This window comes from Heptranchias perlo, unplaced genomic scaffold (genome assembly GCF_035084215.1).
Source record: "Heptranchias perlo isolate sHepPer1 unplaced genomic scaffold, sHepPer1.hap1 HAP1_SCAFFOLD_198, whole genome shotgun sequence".
Taxonomy (NCBI): domain Eukaryota; kingdom Metazoa; phylum Chordata; class Chondrichthyes; order Hexanchiformes; family Hexanchidae; genus Heptranchias; species Heptranchias perlo.
Window position 1 is genome coordinate 521537 of NW_027139214.1, and position 16679 is coordinate 538215.

The following is a 16679-nucleotide window of genomic DNA, read 5'->3' on the forward strand; positions in this document are numbered from 1 at the left end:
CTGCGCAAATTTGCTGCCGCGTTTCCTGCATTACAACAGTGACTACATTTCAATAAAGTATTTCATTGGCTGTAAACGCTTTGGGACGTCCTGAGGATGTGAAAGGCCCAAAGCTGCTCAAACAAAGTCCTCCACAGAGAGAGCCAATAGAAAGTGTTTGAGTGGGAACCTCGATTCCTTATCATTGAATTGAAGGGCTGGTGACTCTCACATTTTAAAATTAAACAAAGCTGTTTCACTTTAATCCTCACTCCAGCCAATAGGTGACCCGGCTCCGTCACACTCACTGGTTCTCAGTGTCTGCAGTTATTGGTTTATATTAAAACTAATAAAAGGCGGTAATGATTGATTCTGGGCAGTGTGGTCCTGATGATCAGGGATCCAGAGTCTAGATCTGGTGTTGTCTGAAAGGATCTTTTGATTGTCTGTAATTTCTGAATGTTGCAGTAAATCAGTGCGTTTATAATCAGATAATGAATAATATCCTTAATCCCTCAAACTCCAGTGTGTTCTATTTAATCAGTGAGCTTTTCAATAGAGGCCGAGATTTAACGGGAAAATCCCATCACAAGATTTATTTTTATCTCGATCAGAATCCTGGGAGTTGAGTTGAAATCTTCATCTCATCGAAATCGAGATAAAGTCTCAAATCCAGGCACTCGGATTGGATTAGTCAGAGTGCGGGGATTGGCTGTTAATGGGCAGTGTGAGTCTGAGGATTGGGCTCGAAGGTCAGGAGCAGAACCTGGTCCAAAATCCATTGATTTTATTTCTCTCCCAACAGGGAGCTGATGTCAGAAGGAGGAGATGATCAATGGGAGAGAGAGTCTTGTCAGGACACAGTCATCTCATTGGGTCCCAGTACTGACTGATCAGTGAATAAGGACAACTGTCTGACACAGAGAATAGCTGGGGGGAAAACAGCTTTGAATTCAAACACCGGGAACATCTGCAAACACAGCCGGGGAAAACAGCTGGAACCATAACACCTGCACATCTGCAAACACTGTTGTGGAAAAACAGCTGGAATCCTAACACCTGACACATCCGCAAACACAGCTGAGCAAAACAGCTGGAACCCCAACATCTGGAATATCTGCAAACACCGCTGGGGAAAAACATCTGGAATCTGTGTCCATTCAAAGTCGGATCGTCACAGAACGTTCACACCAGACCTCAGAGTGGAGACCCCCCTGAATCACCCCCAGACGGACCGAGATCACCCCCTCTCTGAGCGAGGGTCCAGTTGGAGCAGAGACCCCCCTGAATCACCCCCAGACAGACCGAGATCACCCCCTCTCTGAGCGAGGGTCCAGTTGGAACGATGCATCTGTCCGGTTTGTTGCCCCTTCAGGCCCTTTGGACAGCCCTGTCTGTCTCCACACAGCACTTCCCGTCCTGGGGTCACTACGACCTGTGTAAGACTCAGATTCACTGGGACCAGGGGAGGAGTTGGGATTACATGGCCTGCCAGCCCGAGGCGGAGCTGGTCAGCAGGTTCCTGAGGGTGAGGTTGGATCCCCCCAACAGTACGTGTGGAGAGACCCCGGAGATGTACTGCACGCTGGTGAGTAGAAGCCTTTCACACCCAGTCTCTGTTGTGTGTCACGCTGGGAATGGACGGTCACTGAATGGCCTTTATCAAAGTGAGTCATTACATAGAATTACATTGAATGTACAGCACAGAAACAGGCCATTCGGCCCAACTGGTCTATACTGGTGTTTATGCTCCACACGAGCCTCCTCCCACCCGACTTCATCTCACCCTATCAGCATATCCTTCTATTCCTTTCTCCCTCGTGTTTATCGAGCTTCCCCTTAAATCCATCTACACTATTCACCTCAACCTCTCCTTGTGGGAGTGAGTTCCACATTCTCACCACTCTCTGGGTGAAGAAGTTTCTCCTGAATTCCCTGTTGGATTTATTAGTGACGATCTTATATTTATGGCCCCGAGCAGGTGAACATGTCCAATTGTGTCTCTGAACACTGTCCAATATCTCCAGTGGGGGAATATGTCCAATTATATTTCTGGACACCACTGATTTATTATAATGTTCTGTCTCTCTGGGGCTGCTGGGAGACTTGTCATTTTCTGAAGATCCAATTTAACCCAAAAGGCAACAGACTCGATCCCGATTGGCTTTGCTGTAATCTCCCCGAGTCTGACAATCTGATCTGATTGGGTTTCCGTACGATATAAACTGTCCTGTAATGAAGTCATTGAGATGTAAATTCAGGACTGTTTCTAAATATTAATTATCCTCTCGTTGAGTTAATCATCTCCTCAGGACAACTGGTTCCTTCATCATTGTTAGAGGGAAAACTCCTGAATTAATAATCCGTCATAAGTTTCACCAATAATTAAAACTGTGTAATTTATTGCAGAACATGTCGTTTATCAGAGGGAATTATTCTCCAGGTCAATTAGTAATCTGTTACAACAATAATACGACTCTTTGAGGTAAATCTTACACCAGTCCCATATTCCACTGTCGGAGCTGTGTGTGAAACACTGTCCGGGCCCAGTGAGACCGGACCGGGTGTCACTGTGTGTGAAACACTGTCCGGACCCAGTGAGACCGGACCGGGTGTCACTGTGTGTGAAACACTGTCCGGAACCAGTGAGACCGGACCGGGTGTCACTGTGTGTGAAACACTGTCTGGACCCAGTGAGACCGGACCGGGTGTCACTGTGTGTGAAACACTGCCCGGGCCCAGTGAGACCGGACCGGGTGTCACTGTGTGTGAAACACTGTCCGAGCCCAGTGAGACCGGACCGGGTGTCACTGTGTGTGAAACACTGCCCGGGCCCAGTGAGACCGGACCGGGTGTCACTGTGTGTGAAACACTGTCCGGGCCCAGTGAGACCGGACCGGGTGTCACTGTGTGTGAAACACTGCCCGGGCCCAGTGAGACCGGACCGGGTGTCACTGTGTGTGAAACACTGCCCGGGCCCAGTGAGACCGGACCGGGTGTCACTGTGTGTGAAACACTGTCCGGGCCCAGTGAGACCGGACCGGGTGTCACTGTGTGTGAAACACTGTCCGGGCCCAGTGAGACCGGACCGGGTGTCACTGTGTGTGAAACACTGCCCGGACCCAGTGAGACCGGACCGGGTGTCACTGTGTGTGAAACACTGTCCGGGCCCAGTGAGACCGGACCGGGTGTCACTGTGTGTGAAACACTGCCCAGGCCCAGTGAGACCGGACCGAATGTCACTGTGTGTGAAACACTGTCCGGGCCCAGTGAGACCGGACCGGGTGTCACTGTGTGTGAAACACTGCCCGGGCCCAGTGAGACCGGACCGGGTGTCACTGTGTGTGAAACACTGCCCGGACCCAGTGAGACCGGACCGGGTGTCACTGTGTGTGAAACACTGCCCGGACCCAGTGAGACCGGACCGGGTGTCACTGTGTGTGAAACACTGCCCGGGCCCAGTGAGACCGGACCGGGTGTCACTGTGTGTGAAACACTGCCCGGGCCCAGTGAGACCGGACCGGGTGTCACTGTGTGTGAAACACTGTCCGGGCCCAGTGAGACCGGACCGGGTGTCACTGTGTGTGAAACACTGCCCGGACCCAGTGAGACCGGACCGGGTGTCACTGTGTGTGAAACACTGCCCGGACCCAGTGAGACCGGACCGGGTGTCACTGTGTGTGAAACACTGCCCGGGCCCAGTGAGACCGGACCGGGTGTCACTGTGTGTGAAACACTGCCCGGACCCAGTGAGACCGGACCGGGTGTCACTGTGTGTGAAACACTGCCCGGGCCCAGTGAGACCGGACCGGGTGTCACTGTGTGTGAAACACTGTCCGGGCCCAGTGAGACCGGACCGGGTGTCACTGTGTGTGAAACACTGTCCGGGCCCAGTGAGACCGGACCGGGTGTCACTGTGTGTGAAACACTGCCCGGACCCAGTGAGACCGGACCGGGTGTCACTGTGTGTGAAACACTGTCCGGACCCAGTGAGACCGGACCGGGTGTCACTGTGTGTGAAACACTGTCCGGACCCAGTGAGACCGGACCGGGTGTCACTGTGTGTGAAACACTGTCCGGGCCCAGTGAGACCGGACCGGGTGTCACTGTGTGTGAAACACTGTCCGGACCCAGTGAGACCGGACCGGGTGTCACTGTGTGTGAAACACTGCCCGGGCCCAGTGAGACCGGACCGGGTGTCACTGTGTGTGAAACACTGCCCGGGCCCAGTGAGACCGGACCGGGTGTCACTGTGTGTGAAACACTGTCCGGACCCAGTGAGACCGGACCGGGTGTCACTGTGTGTGAAACACTGTCCGGGCCCAGTGAGACCGGACCGGGTGTCACTGTGTGTGAAACACTGTCCGGACCCAGTGAGACCGGACCGGGTGTCACTGTGTGTGAAACACTGTCCGGACCCAGTGAGACCGGACCGGGTGTCACTGTGTGTGAAACACTGTCCGGGCCCAGTGAGACCGGACCGGGTGTCACTGTGTGTGAAACACTGTCCGGACCCAGTGAGACCGGACCGGGTGTCACTGTGTGTGAAACACTGCCCGGACCCAGTGAGACCGGACCGGGTGTCACTGTGTGTGAAACACTGTCCGGGCCCAGTGAGACCGGACCGGGTGTCACTGTGTGTGAAACACTGTCCGGACCCAGTGAGACCGGACCGGGTGTCACTGTGTGTGAAACACTGTCCGGACCCAGTGAGACCGGACCGGGTGTCACTGTGTGTGAAACACTGCCCGGCCCCAGTGAGACCGGACCGGGTGTCACTGTGTGTGAAACACTGCCCGGGCCCAGTGAGACCGGACCGGGTGTCACTGTGTGTGAAACACTGCCCGGGCCCAGTGAGACCGGACCGGGTGTCACTGTGTGTGAAACACTGTCCGGGCCCAGTGAGACCGGACCGGGTGTCACTGTGTGTGAAACACTGTCCGGGCCCAGTGAGACCGGACCGGGTGTCACTGTGTGTGAAACACTGCCCGGGCCCAGTGAGACCGGACCGGGTGTCACTGTGTGTGAAACACTGCCCGGGCCCAGTGAGACCGGACCGGGTGTCACTGTGTGTGAAACACTGCCCGGGACCAGTGAGACCGGACCGGGTGTCACTGTGTGTGAAACACTGCCCGGGCCCAGTGAGACCGGACCGGGTGTCACTGTGTGTGAAACACTGCCCGGGCCCAGTGAGACCGGACCGGGTGTCACTGTGTGTGAAACACTGTCCGGGCCCAGTGAGACCGGACCGGGTGTCACTGTGTGTGAAACACTGTCCGGACCCAGTGAGACCGGACCGGGTGTCACTGTGTGTGAAACACTGTCCGGACCCAGTGAGACCGGACCGGGTGTCACTGTGTGTGAAACACTGTCCGGACCCAGTGAGACCGGACCGGGTGTCACTGTGTGAAACACTGTCCGGACCCAGTGAGACCGGACCGGGTGTCACTGTGTGTGAATCACTGCCCGGACCCAGTGAGACCGGACCGGGTGTCACTGTGTGTGAAACACTGTCCGGACCCAGTGAGACCGGACCGGGTGTCATTGTGTGTGAAACACTGTCCGGACCCAGTGAGACCGGACCGGGTGTCACTGTGTGTGAAACACTGCCCGGACCCAGTGAGACCGGACCGGGTGTCACTGTGTGTGAAACACTGTCCGGACCCAGTGAGACCGGACCGGGTGTCACTGTGTGTGAAACACTGCCCGGACCCAGTGAGACCGGACCGGGTGTCACTGTGTGTGAAACACTGCCCGGGCCCAGTGAGACCGGACCGGGTGTCACTGTGTGTGAAACACTGCCCGGACCCAGTGAGACCGGACCGGGTGTCACTGTGTGAAACACTGTCCGGGCCCAGTGAGACCGGACCGGGTGTCACTGTGTGTGAAACACTGCCCGGGCCCAGTGAGACCGGACCGGGTGTCACTGTGTGTGAAACACTGCCCGGGCCCAGTGAGACCGGACCGGGTGTCACTGTGTGTGAAACACTGCCCGGGACCAGTGAGACCGGACCGGGTGTCACTGTGTGTGAAACACTGCCCGGGCCCAGTGAGACCGGACCGGGTGTCACTGTGTGTGAAACACTGCCCGGGCCCAGTGAGACCGGACCGGGTGTCACTGTGTGTGAAACACTGTCCGGGCCCAGTGAGACCGGACCGGGTGTCACTGTGTGTGAAACACTGTCCGGACCCAGTGAGACCGGACCGGGTGTCACTGTGTGTGAAACACTGTCCGGACCCAGTGAGACCGGACCGGGTGTCACTGTGTGTGAAACACTGTCCGGACCCAGTGAGACCGGACCGGGTGTCACTGTGTGAAACACTGTCCGGACCCAGTGAGACCGGACCGGGTGTCACTGTGTGTGAATCACTGCCCGGACCCAGTGAGACCGGACCGGGTGTCACTGTGTGTGAAACACTGTCCGGACCCAGTGAGACCGGACCGGGTGTCATTGTGTGTGAAACACTGTCCGGACCCAGTGAGACCGGACCGGGTGTCACTGTGTGTGAAACACTGCCCGGACCCAGTGAGACCGGACCGGGTGTCACTGTGTGTGAAACACTGTCCGGACCCAGTGAGACCGGACCGGGTGTCACTGTGTGTGAAACACTGCCCGGACCCAGTGAGACCGGACCGGGTGTCACTGTGTGTGAAACACTGCCCGGGCCCAGTGAGACCGGACCGGGTGTCACTGTGTGTGAAACACTGCCCGGACCCAGTGAGACCGGACCGGGTGTCACTGTGTGTGAAACACTGCCCGGACCCAGTGAGACCGGACCGGGTGTCACTGTGTGTGAAACACTGCCCGGGCCCAGTGAGACCGGACCGGGTGTCACTGTGTGTGAAACACTGCCCGGGCCCAGTGAGACCGGACCGGGTGTCACTGTGTGTGAAACACTGTCCGGGCCCAGTGAGACCGGACCGGGTGTCACTGTGTGTGAAACACTGTCCGGACCCAGTGAGACCGGACCGGGTGTCACTGTGTGTGAAACACTGCCCGGACCCAGTGAGACCGGACCGGGTGTCACTGTGTGTGAAACACTGTCCGGGCCCAGTGAGACCGGACCGGGTGTCACTGTGTGCGAAACACTGCCCGGGCCCAGTGAGACCGGACCGGGTGTCACTGTGTGCGAAACACTGCCCGGGCCCAGTGAGACCGGACCGGGTGTCACTGTGTGCGAAACACTGCCCGGGCCCAGTGAGACCGGACCGGGTGTCACTGTGTGCGAAACACTGTCCGGACCCAGTGAGACCGGACCGGGTGTCACTGTGTGTGAAACACTGCCCGGACCCAGTGAGACCGGACCGGGTGTCACTGTGTGTGAAACACTGTCCGGACCCAGTGAGACCGGACCGGGTGTCACTGTGTGTGAAACACTGTCCGGGCCTAGTGAGACCGGACCGGGTGTCACTGTGTGTGAAACACTGTCCGGACCCAGTGAGACCGGACCGGGTGTCACTGTGTGTGAAACACTGTCCGGGCCCAGTGAGACCGGACCGGGTGTCACTGTGTGTGAAACACTGCCCGGGCCCAGTGAGACCGGACCGGGTGTCACTGTGTGTGAAACACTGCCCGGGCCCAGTGAGACCGGACCGGGTGTCACTGTGTGTGAAACACTGCCCGGGCCCAGTGAGACCGGACCGGGTGTCACTGTGTGTGAAACACTGCCCGGGCCCAGTGAGACCGGACCGGGTGTCACTGTGTGTGAAACACTGTCCGGGCCCAGTGAGACCGGACCGGGTGTCACTGTGTGTGAAACACTGTCCGGACCCAGTGAGACCGGACCGGGTGTCACTGTGTGTGAAACACTGTCCGGACCCAGTGAGACCGGACCGGGTGTCACTGTGTGTGAAACACTGTCCGGACCCAGTGAGACCGGACCGGGTGTCACTGTGTGTGAAACACTGTCCGGACCCAGTGAGACCGGACCGGGTGTCACTGTGTGAAACACTGTCCGGACCCAGTGAGACCGGACCGGGTGTCACTGTGTGTGAATCACTGCCCGGACCCAGTGAGACCGGACCGGGTGTCACTGTGTGTGAAACACTGTCCGGACCCAGTGAGACCGGACCGGGTGTCATTGTGTGTGAAACACTGTCCGGACCCAGTGAGACCGGACCGGGTGTCACTGTGTGTGAAACACTGCCCGGACCCAGTGAGACCGGACCGGGTGTCACTGTGTGTGAAACACTGTCCGGAACCAGTGAGACCGGACCGGGTGTCACTGTGTGTGAAACACTGCCCGGACCCAGTGAGACCGGACCGGGTGTCACTGTGTGTGAAACACTGCCCGGGCCCAGTGAGACCGGACCGGGTGTCACTGTGTGTGAAACACTGCCCGGACCCAGTGAGACCGGACCGGGTGTCACTGTGTGTGAAACACTGCCCGGACCCAGTGAGACCGGACCGGGTGTCACTGTGTGTGAAACACTGCCCGGGCCCAGTGAGACCGGACCGGGTGTCACTGTGTGTGAAACACTGCCCGGGCCCAGTGAGACCGGACCGGGTGTCACTGTGTGTGAAACACTGTCCGGGCCCAGTGAGACCGGACCGGGTGTCACTGTGTGTGAAACACTGTCCGGACCCAGTGAGACCGGACCGGGTGTCACTGTGTGTGAAACAATGCCCGGACCCAGTGAGACCGGACCGGGTGTCACTGTGTGTGAAACACTGTCCGGGCCCAGTGAGACCGGACCGGGTGTCACTGTGTGCGAAACACTGCCCGGGCCCAGTGAGACCGGACCGGGTGTCACTGTGTGCGAAACACTGCCCGGACCCAGTGAGACCGGACCGGGTGTCACTGTGTGCGAAACACTGCCCGGGCCCAGTGAGACCGGACCGAGTGTCACTGTGTGCGAAACACTGTCCGGACCCAGTGAGACCGGACCGGGTGTCACTGTGTGTGAAACACTGTCCGGACCCAGTGAGACCGGACCGGGTGTCACTGTGTGTGAAACACTGCCCGGACCCAGTGAGACCGGACCGGGTGTCACTGTGTGTGAAACACTGTCCGGACCCAGTGAGACCGGACCGGGTGTCACTGTGTGTGAAACACTGTCCGGGCCTAGTGAGACCGGACCGGGTGTCACTGTGTGTGAAACACTGTCCGGACCCAGTGAGACCGGACCGGGTGTCACTGTGTGTGAAACACTGCCCGGACCCAGTGAGACCGGACCGGGTGTCACTGTGTGTGAAACACTGCCCGGGCCCAGTGAGACCGGACCGGGTGTCACTGTGTGTGAAACACTGTCTGGGCCCAGTGAGACCGGACCGGGTGTCACTGTGTGTGAAACACTGCCCGGGCCCAGTGAGACCGGACCGGGTGTCACTGTGTGTGAAACACTGTCCGGGCCCAGTGAGACCGGACCGGGTGTCACTGTGTGTGAAACACTGTCCGGGCCCAGTGAGACCGGACCGGGTGTCACTGTGTGTGAAACACTGTCCGGACCCAGTGAGACCGGACCGGGTGTCACTGTGTGTGAAACACTGTCCGGACCCAGTGAGACCGGACCGGGTGTCACTGTGTGTGAAACACTGCCCGGACCCAGTGAGACCGGACCGGGTGTCACTGTGTGTGAAACACTGTCCGGACCCAGTGAGACCGGACCGGGTGTCACTGTGTGTGAAACACTGTCCGGACCCAGTGAGACCGGACCGGGTGTCACTGTGTGTGAAACACTGCCCGGGCCCAGTGAGACCGGACCGGGTGTCACTGTGTGTGAAACACTGCCCGGACCCAGTGAGACCGGACCGGGTGTCACTGTGTGTGAAACACTGCCCGGGCCCAGTGAGACCGGACCGAGTGTCACTGTGTGTGAAACACTGCCCGGGCCCAGTGAGACCGGACCGGGTGTCACTGTGTGTGAAACACTGCCCGGGCCCAGTGAGACCGGACCGGGTGTCACTGTGTGTGAAACACTGTCCGGACCCAGTGAGACCGGACCGGGTGTCACTGTGTGTGAAACACTGTCCGGACCCAGTGAGACCGGACCGGGTGTCACTGTGTGTGAAACACTGCCCGGGCCCAGTGAGACCGGACCGGGTGTCACTGTGTGTGAAACACTGCCCGGGCCCAGTGAGACCGGACCGGGTGTCACTGTGTGTGAAACACTGTCCGGGCCCAGTGAGACCGGACCGGGTGTCACTGTGTGTGAAACACTGCCCGGGCCCAGTGAGACCGGACCGGGTGTCACTGTGTGTGAAACACTGCCCGGGCCCAGTGAGACCGGACCGGGTGTCACTGTGTGTGAAACACTGCCCGGACCCAGTGAGACCGGACCGGGTGTCACTGTGTGTGAAACACTGCCCGGGCCCAGTGAGACCGGACCGGGTGTCACTGTGTGTGAAACACTGCCCGGGCCCAGTGAGACCGGACCGGGTGTCACTGTGTGTGAAACACTGTCCGGGCCCAGTGAGACCGGACCGGGTGTCACTGTGTGTGAAACACTGCCCGGACCCAGTGAGACCGGACCGGGTGTCACTGTGTGTGAAACACTGCCCGGTCCCAGTGAGACCGGACCGGGTGTCACTGTGTGTGAAACACTGCCCGGGCCCAGTGAGACCGGACCGGGTGTCACTGTGTGTGAAACACTGTCCGGACCCAGTGAGACCGGACCGGGTGTCACTGTGTGTGAAACACTGTCCGGACCCAGTGAGACCGGACCGGGTGTCACTGTGTGTGAAACACTGTCCGGGCCCAGTGAGACCGGACCGGGTGTCACTGTGTGTGAAACACTGTCCGGGCCCAGTGAGACCGGACCGGGTGTCACTGTGTGTGAAACACTGTCCGGGCCCAGTGAGACCGGACCGGGTGTCACTGTGTGTGAAACACTGTCCGGACCCAGTGAGACCGGACCGGGTGTCACTGTGTGTGAAACACTGTCCGGACCCAGTGAGACCGGACCGGGTGTCACTGTGTGTGAAACACTGCCCGGACCCAGTGAGACCGGACCGGGTGTCACTGTGTGTGAAACACTGTCCTGACCCAGTGAGACCGGACCGGGTGTCACTGTGTGTGAAACACTGTCCGGACCCAGTGAGACCGGACCGGGTGTCACTGTGTGTGAAACACTGTCCGGACCCAGTGAGACCGGACCGGGTGTCACTGTGTGTGAAACACTGTCCGGACCCAGTGAGACCGGACCGGGTGTCACTGTGTGTGAAACACTGCCCGGACCCAGTGAGACCGGACCGGGTGTCACTGTGTGTGAAACACTGCCCGGACCCAGTGAGACCGGACCGGGTGTCACTGTGTGTGAAACACTGTCCGGGCCCAGTGAGACCGGACCGGGTGTCACTGTGTGTGAAACACTGACCGGACCCAGTGAGACCGGACCGGGTGTCACTGTGTGTGAAACACTGCCCGGACCCAGTGAGACCGGACCGGGTGTCACTGTGTGTGAAACACTGCCCGGACCCAGTGAGACCGGACCGGGTGTCACTGTGTGTGAAACACTGCCCGGACCCAGTGAGACCGGACCGGGTGTCACTGTGTGTGAAACACTGTCCGGGCCCAGTGAGACCGGACCGGGTGTCACTGTGTGTGAAACACTGTCCGGACCCAGTGAGACCGGACCGGGTGTCACTGTGTGTGAAACACTGTCCGGACCCAGTGAGACCGGACCGGGTGTCACTGTGTGTGAAACACTGTCCGGGCCCAGTGAGACCGGACCGGGTGTCACTGTGTGTGAAACACTGTCCGGGCCCAGTGAGACCGGACCGGGTGTCACTGTGTGTGAAACACTGCCCGGACCCAGTGAGACCGGACCGGGTGTCACTGTGTGTGAAACACTGCCCGGTCCCAGTGAGACCGGACCGGGTGTCACTGTGTGTGAAACACTGCCCGGGCCCAGTGAGACCGGACCGGGTGTCACTGTGTGTGAAACACTGCCCGGGCCCAGTGAGACCGGACCGGGTGTCACTGTGTGTGAAACACTGTCCGGGCCCAGTGAGACCGGACCGGGTGTCACTGTGTGTGAAACACTGTCCGGGCCCAGTGAGACCGGACCGGGTGTCACTGTGTGTGAAACACTGTCCGGGCCCAGTGAGACCGGACCGGGTGTCACTGTGTGTGAAACACTGTCCGGGCCCAGTGAGACCGGACCGGGTGTCACTGTGTGTGAAACACTGTCCGGGCCCAGTGAGACCGGACCGGGTGTCACTGTGTGTGAAACACTGCCCGGACCCAGTGAGACCGGACCGGGTGTCACTGTGTGTGAAACACTGTCCGGACCCAGTGAGACCGGACCGGGTGTCACTGTGTGTGAAACACTGTCCTGACCCAGTGAGACCGGACCGGGTGTCACTGTGTGTGAAACACTGTCCGGGCCCAGTGAGACCGGACCGGGTGTCACTGTGTGTGAAACACTGTCCGGGCCCAGTGAGACCGGACCGGGTGTCACTGTGTGTGAAACACTGTCCGGACCCAGTGAGACCGGACCGGGTGTCACTGTGTGTGAAACACTGTCCGGACCCAGTGAGACCGGACCGGGTGTCACTGTGTGTGAAACACTGTCCGGACCCAGTGAGACCGGACCGGGTGTCACTGTGTGTGAAACACTGCCCGGACCCAGTGAGACCGGACCGGGTGTCACTGTGTGTGAAACACTGCCCGGACCCAGTGAGACCGGACCGGGTGTCACTGTGTGTGAAACACTGCCCGGGCCCAGTGAGACCGGACCGGGTGTCACTGTGTGTGAAACACTGTCCGGACCCAGTGAGACCGGACCGGGTGTCACTGTGTGTGAAACACTGCCCGGACCCAGTGAGACCGGACCGGGTGTCACTGTGTGTGAAACACTGTCCGGGCCCAGTGAGACCGGACCGGGTGTCACTGTGTGTGAAACACTGCCCGGACCCAGTGAGACCGGACCGGGTGTCACTGTGTGTGAAACACTGCCCGGGCCCAGTGAGACCGGACCGGGTGTCACTGTGTGTGAAACACTGCCCGGGCCCAGTGAGACCGGACCGGGTGTCACTGTGTGTGAAACACTGCCCGGGCCCAGTGAGACCGGACCGGGTGTCACTGTGTGTGAAACACTGTCCGGACCCAGTGAGACCGGACCGGGTGTCACTGTGTGTGAAACACTGCCCGGGCCCAGTGAGACCGGACCGGGTGTCACTGTGTGTGAAACACTGCCCGGGCCCAGTGGGACCGGACCGGGTGTCACTGTGTGTGAAACACTGCCCGGGCCCAGTGAGACCGGACCGGGTGTCACTGTGTGTGAAACACTGCCCGGGCCCAGTGAGACCGGACCGGGTGTCACTGTGTGTGAAACACTGTCCGGACCCAGTGAGACCGGACCGGGTGTCACTGTGTGTGAAACACTGCCCGGGCCCAGTGAGACCGGACCGGGTGTCACTGTGTGTGAAACACTGCCCGGGCCCAGTGAGACCGGACCGGGTGTCACTGTGTGTGAAACACTGCCCGGACCCAGTGAGACCGGACCGGGTGTCACTGCGTGTGAAACACTGCCCGGGCCCAGTGAGACCGGACCGGGTGTCACTGCGTGTGAAACACTGCCCGGGCCCAGTGAGACCGGACCGGGTGTCACTGCGTGTGAAACACTGCCCGGGCCCAGTGAGACCGGACCGGGTGTCACTGCGTGTGAAACACTGCCCGGGCCCAGTGAGACCGGACCGGGTGTCACTGCGTGTGAAACACTGCCCGGGCCCAGTGAGACCGGACCGGGTGTCACTGCGTGTGAAACACTGCCCGGGCCCAGTGAGACCGGACCGGGTGTCACTGCGTGTGAAACACTGTCCGGGCCCAGTGAGACCGGACCGGGTGTCACTGCGTGTGAAACACTGCCCGGGCCCAGTGAGACCGGACCGGGTGTCACTGCGTGTGAAACACTGCCCGGGCCCAGTGAGACCGGACCGGGTGTCACTGCGTGTGAAACACTGCCCGGACCCAGTGAGACCGGACCGGGTGTCACTGCGTGTGAAACACTGCCCGGACCCAGTGAGACCGGACCGGGTGTCACTGCGTGTGAAACACTGCCCGGACCCAGTGAGACCGGACCGGGTGTCACTGCGTGTGAAACACTGCCCGGGCCCAGTGAGACCGGACCGGGTGTCACTGTGTGTGAAACACTGTCCGGGCCCAGTGAGACCGGACCGGGTGTCACTGTGTGTGAAACACTGCCCGGACCCAGTGAGACCGGACCGGGTGTCACTGTGTGTGAAACACTGCCCGGACCCAGTGAGACCGGACCGGGTGTCACTGTGTGTGAAACACTGCCCGGACCCAGTGAGACCGGACCGGGTGTCACTGTGTGTGAAACACTGCCCGGACCCAGTGAGACCGGACCGGGTGTCACTGTGTGTGAAACACTGCCCGGACCCAGTGAGACCGGACCGGGTGTCACTGTGTGTGAAACACTGTCCGGACCCAGTGAGACCGGACCGGGTGTCACTGTGTGTGAAACACTGCCCGGACCCAGTGAGACCGGACCGGGTGTCACTGTGTGTGAAACACTGTCCGGACCCAGTGAGACCGGACCGGGTGTCACTGTGTGTGAAACACTGCCCGGACCCAGTGAGACCGGACCGGGTGTCACTGTGTGTGAAACACTGTCCGGGCCCAGTGAGACCGGACCGGGTGTCACTGTGTGTGAAACACTGCCCGGGCCCAGTGAGACCGGACCGGGTGTCACTGTGTGTGAAACACTGTCCGGACCCAGTGAGACCGGACCGGGTGTCACTGTGTGTGAAACACTGTCCGGACCCAGTGAGACCGGACCGGGTGTCACTGTGTGTGAAACACTGTCCGGACCCAGTGAGACCGGACCGGGTGTCACTGTGTGAGATTCACACACCTCAGGATGCCCCAAAGCACTTTGAAAGTGTCAGCTGTGGCTCAGTGGGGAGCACTCTGACCTCTGAGTTGGAAGGTTATGGGTTCATCGTCCCACTCCAGAGACTCAAGCACATAATCTAGGCTGACACTCCCAGTGTCGTACTGAGGGAGTGCTGCATTGAGGGAGTGCAGCACTGTCGGAGGGTCAGTACTGAGGGAGTGCAGCACTGTCGGAGGGTCAGTACTGAGGGAGTGGTGCGCTGTCGGAGGGTCAGTACTTAGGGAGTGGTGCGCTGTCGGAGTGTCAGTACTGAAGGAGTGCTGCACTGTCGGATGGTCACAACAGAGAGAGCATTGCACTGTCGGAGGGTCAGTACTGAGGGAGTGCTGCACTGTCGGATGATCAGTACTGAGTGAGTGCTGCACTGTCGGAGGTGCCGTCTTTTGGATGAGATGTTAAACCGAGGTCCCATCTGCCCTCTCGGGTGGGCGTGAATGATCCCAGGGTTACTATTTCAAGGAAGAGTCGGGGAGTTCTCCCCGGTGTCCTGGGCAATATTTATCCCTTAACCATCACCAAAAATAGATGATCTGGTCATTTATCTCATTACAACAGTGACTACACTTCAAAAAAAGTCCTTCATTGGCTTTGAAGAAAGAAACAAAGAACTTGCATTTCTATAGCGCCTTTCACATCCTCAGGACGTCCCAAATCGCTTCACAGCCAATGAGGTACTTTTTGAAGTGTAGTCACTGTTGTAATGTAGGAAACGTTGCAGCCAATTTGCGCACAGCAAGATTCCACAAACAGCAATGTGATAAATGACCCGATAATCTGTTTTAATGATCATAGAAGTTTACAACATGGAAACAGGCCCTTCGGCCCAACATGTCCATGTCGCCCAGTTTATACCACTAAGCTTGTCCCAATTGCCTGCACTTGGCCCATATCCCTCTATACCCATCTTACCCATGTAACTGTCCAAATGCTTTCTAAAGACAAAATTGTACCCGCCTCTACTACTGCCTCTGGCAGCTCGTTCCAGACACTCACCACCCTTTGAGTGAAAAAATTGCGCCTCTGGACCCTTTTGTATCTCTCCCCTCTCACCTTAAATCTATGCCCCCTCGTTATAGACTCCCCGACCTTTGGGGAAAGATTTTGACTATCGACCTTATCTATGCCCCTCATTATTTTATAGACTTCTATAAGATCACCCCTAAACCTCCGACTCTCCAGGGAAAAAGTCTCAGTCTATCCAACCTCTCCCTGTAAGTCAAACCATCAAGTCCCGGTAGCATCCCAGTAAATCTTTTCTGCACTCTGTTGATGTTGGTTGAGGATAAATATTAACTTCCTGCCGCCATATTGGGACCTTAGTTGGCCGGTTTACGCCTGAGAAACGGAGCCTTGTTGTTCGGCCGGTATCTCGTAGTTTGTATATTTTTTATTCTGTAACTGTGTTTTTTACTCATGTCCTCGCTCCTTCTCTCCCAATCTGTTCCCTCTCCTGAACTTCTGTTCTCTGATTCTGTTCTCTGATTCAGTATTCAATGTGAGTGGGTGAGTGAGACGGAAAGACTGCAGGGTGAGAATGGATTCAGACTCTGGCTGTAGTGTTGGTGCAAAGACAGCAATTCCTGCACAGATGCTGCAGATTTTAAAATTCTCATCCTCGTGTTCAAATCCCTCCATGGCCTCTCCCCTCCCTATCTCTGTAACCTCGTCAACCCGACAACCCTCCGAGATCTCTGTAACCTCGTCAACCCTACAACCCTCCGAGATCTCTGTAACCTCGTCAACCCTACAACCCTCCGAGATCTCTGTAACCTCGTCAACCCTACAACCCTCCGAGATCTCTGTAACCTCGTCAACCCTACAACCCTCCGAGATCTCT

At 58.4% G+C, this 16679-nt stretch overlaps 1 protein-coding gene across 4 annotated transcripts in view; it reads left to right on the forward strand.

The window, feature by feature from the left end:
- Positions 1-1321: 1321 nt before the first annotated feature.
- LOC137309970 (netrin-G1-like) overlaps positions 1322-16679 on the forward strand; it is a 59481-nt gene continuing 44123 nt past the window's right edge. For 3 of the 4 annotated variants that reach the window (XM_067977969.1, XM_067977971.1, XM_067977968.1), the window contains exon 1: positions 1325-1567. In XM_067977969.1, the coding sequence (XP_067834070.1) occupies positions 1325-1567 (243 nt within the window). Of the gene's footprint in view, positions 1568-16679 lie in introns of all 4 variants that reach the window. The other variant, XM_067977970.1, reaches the window with a different exon arrangement.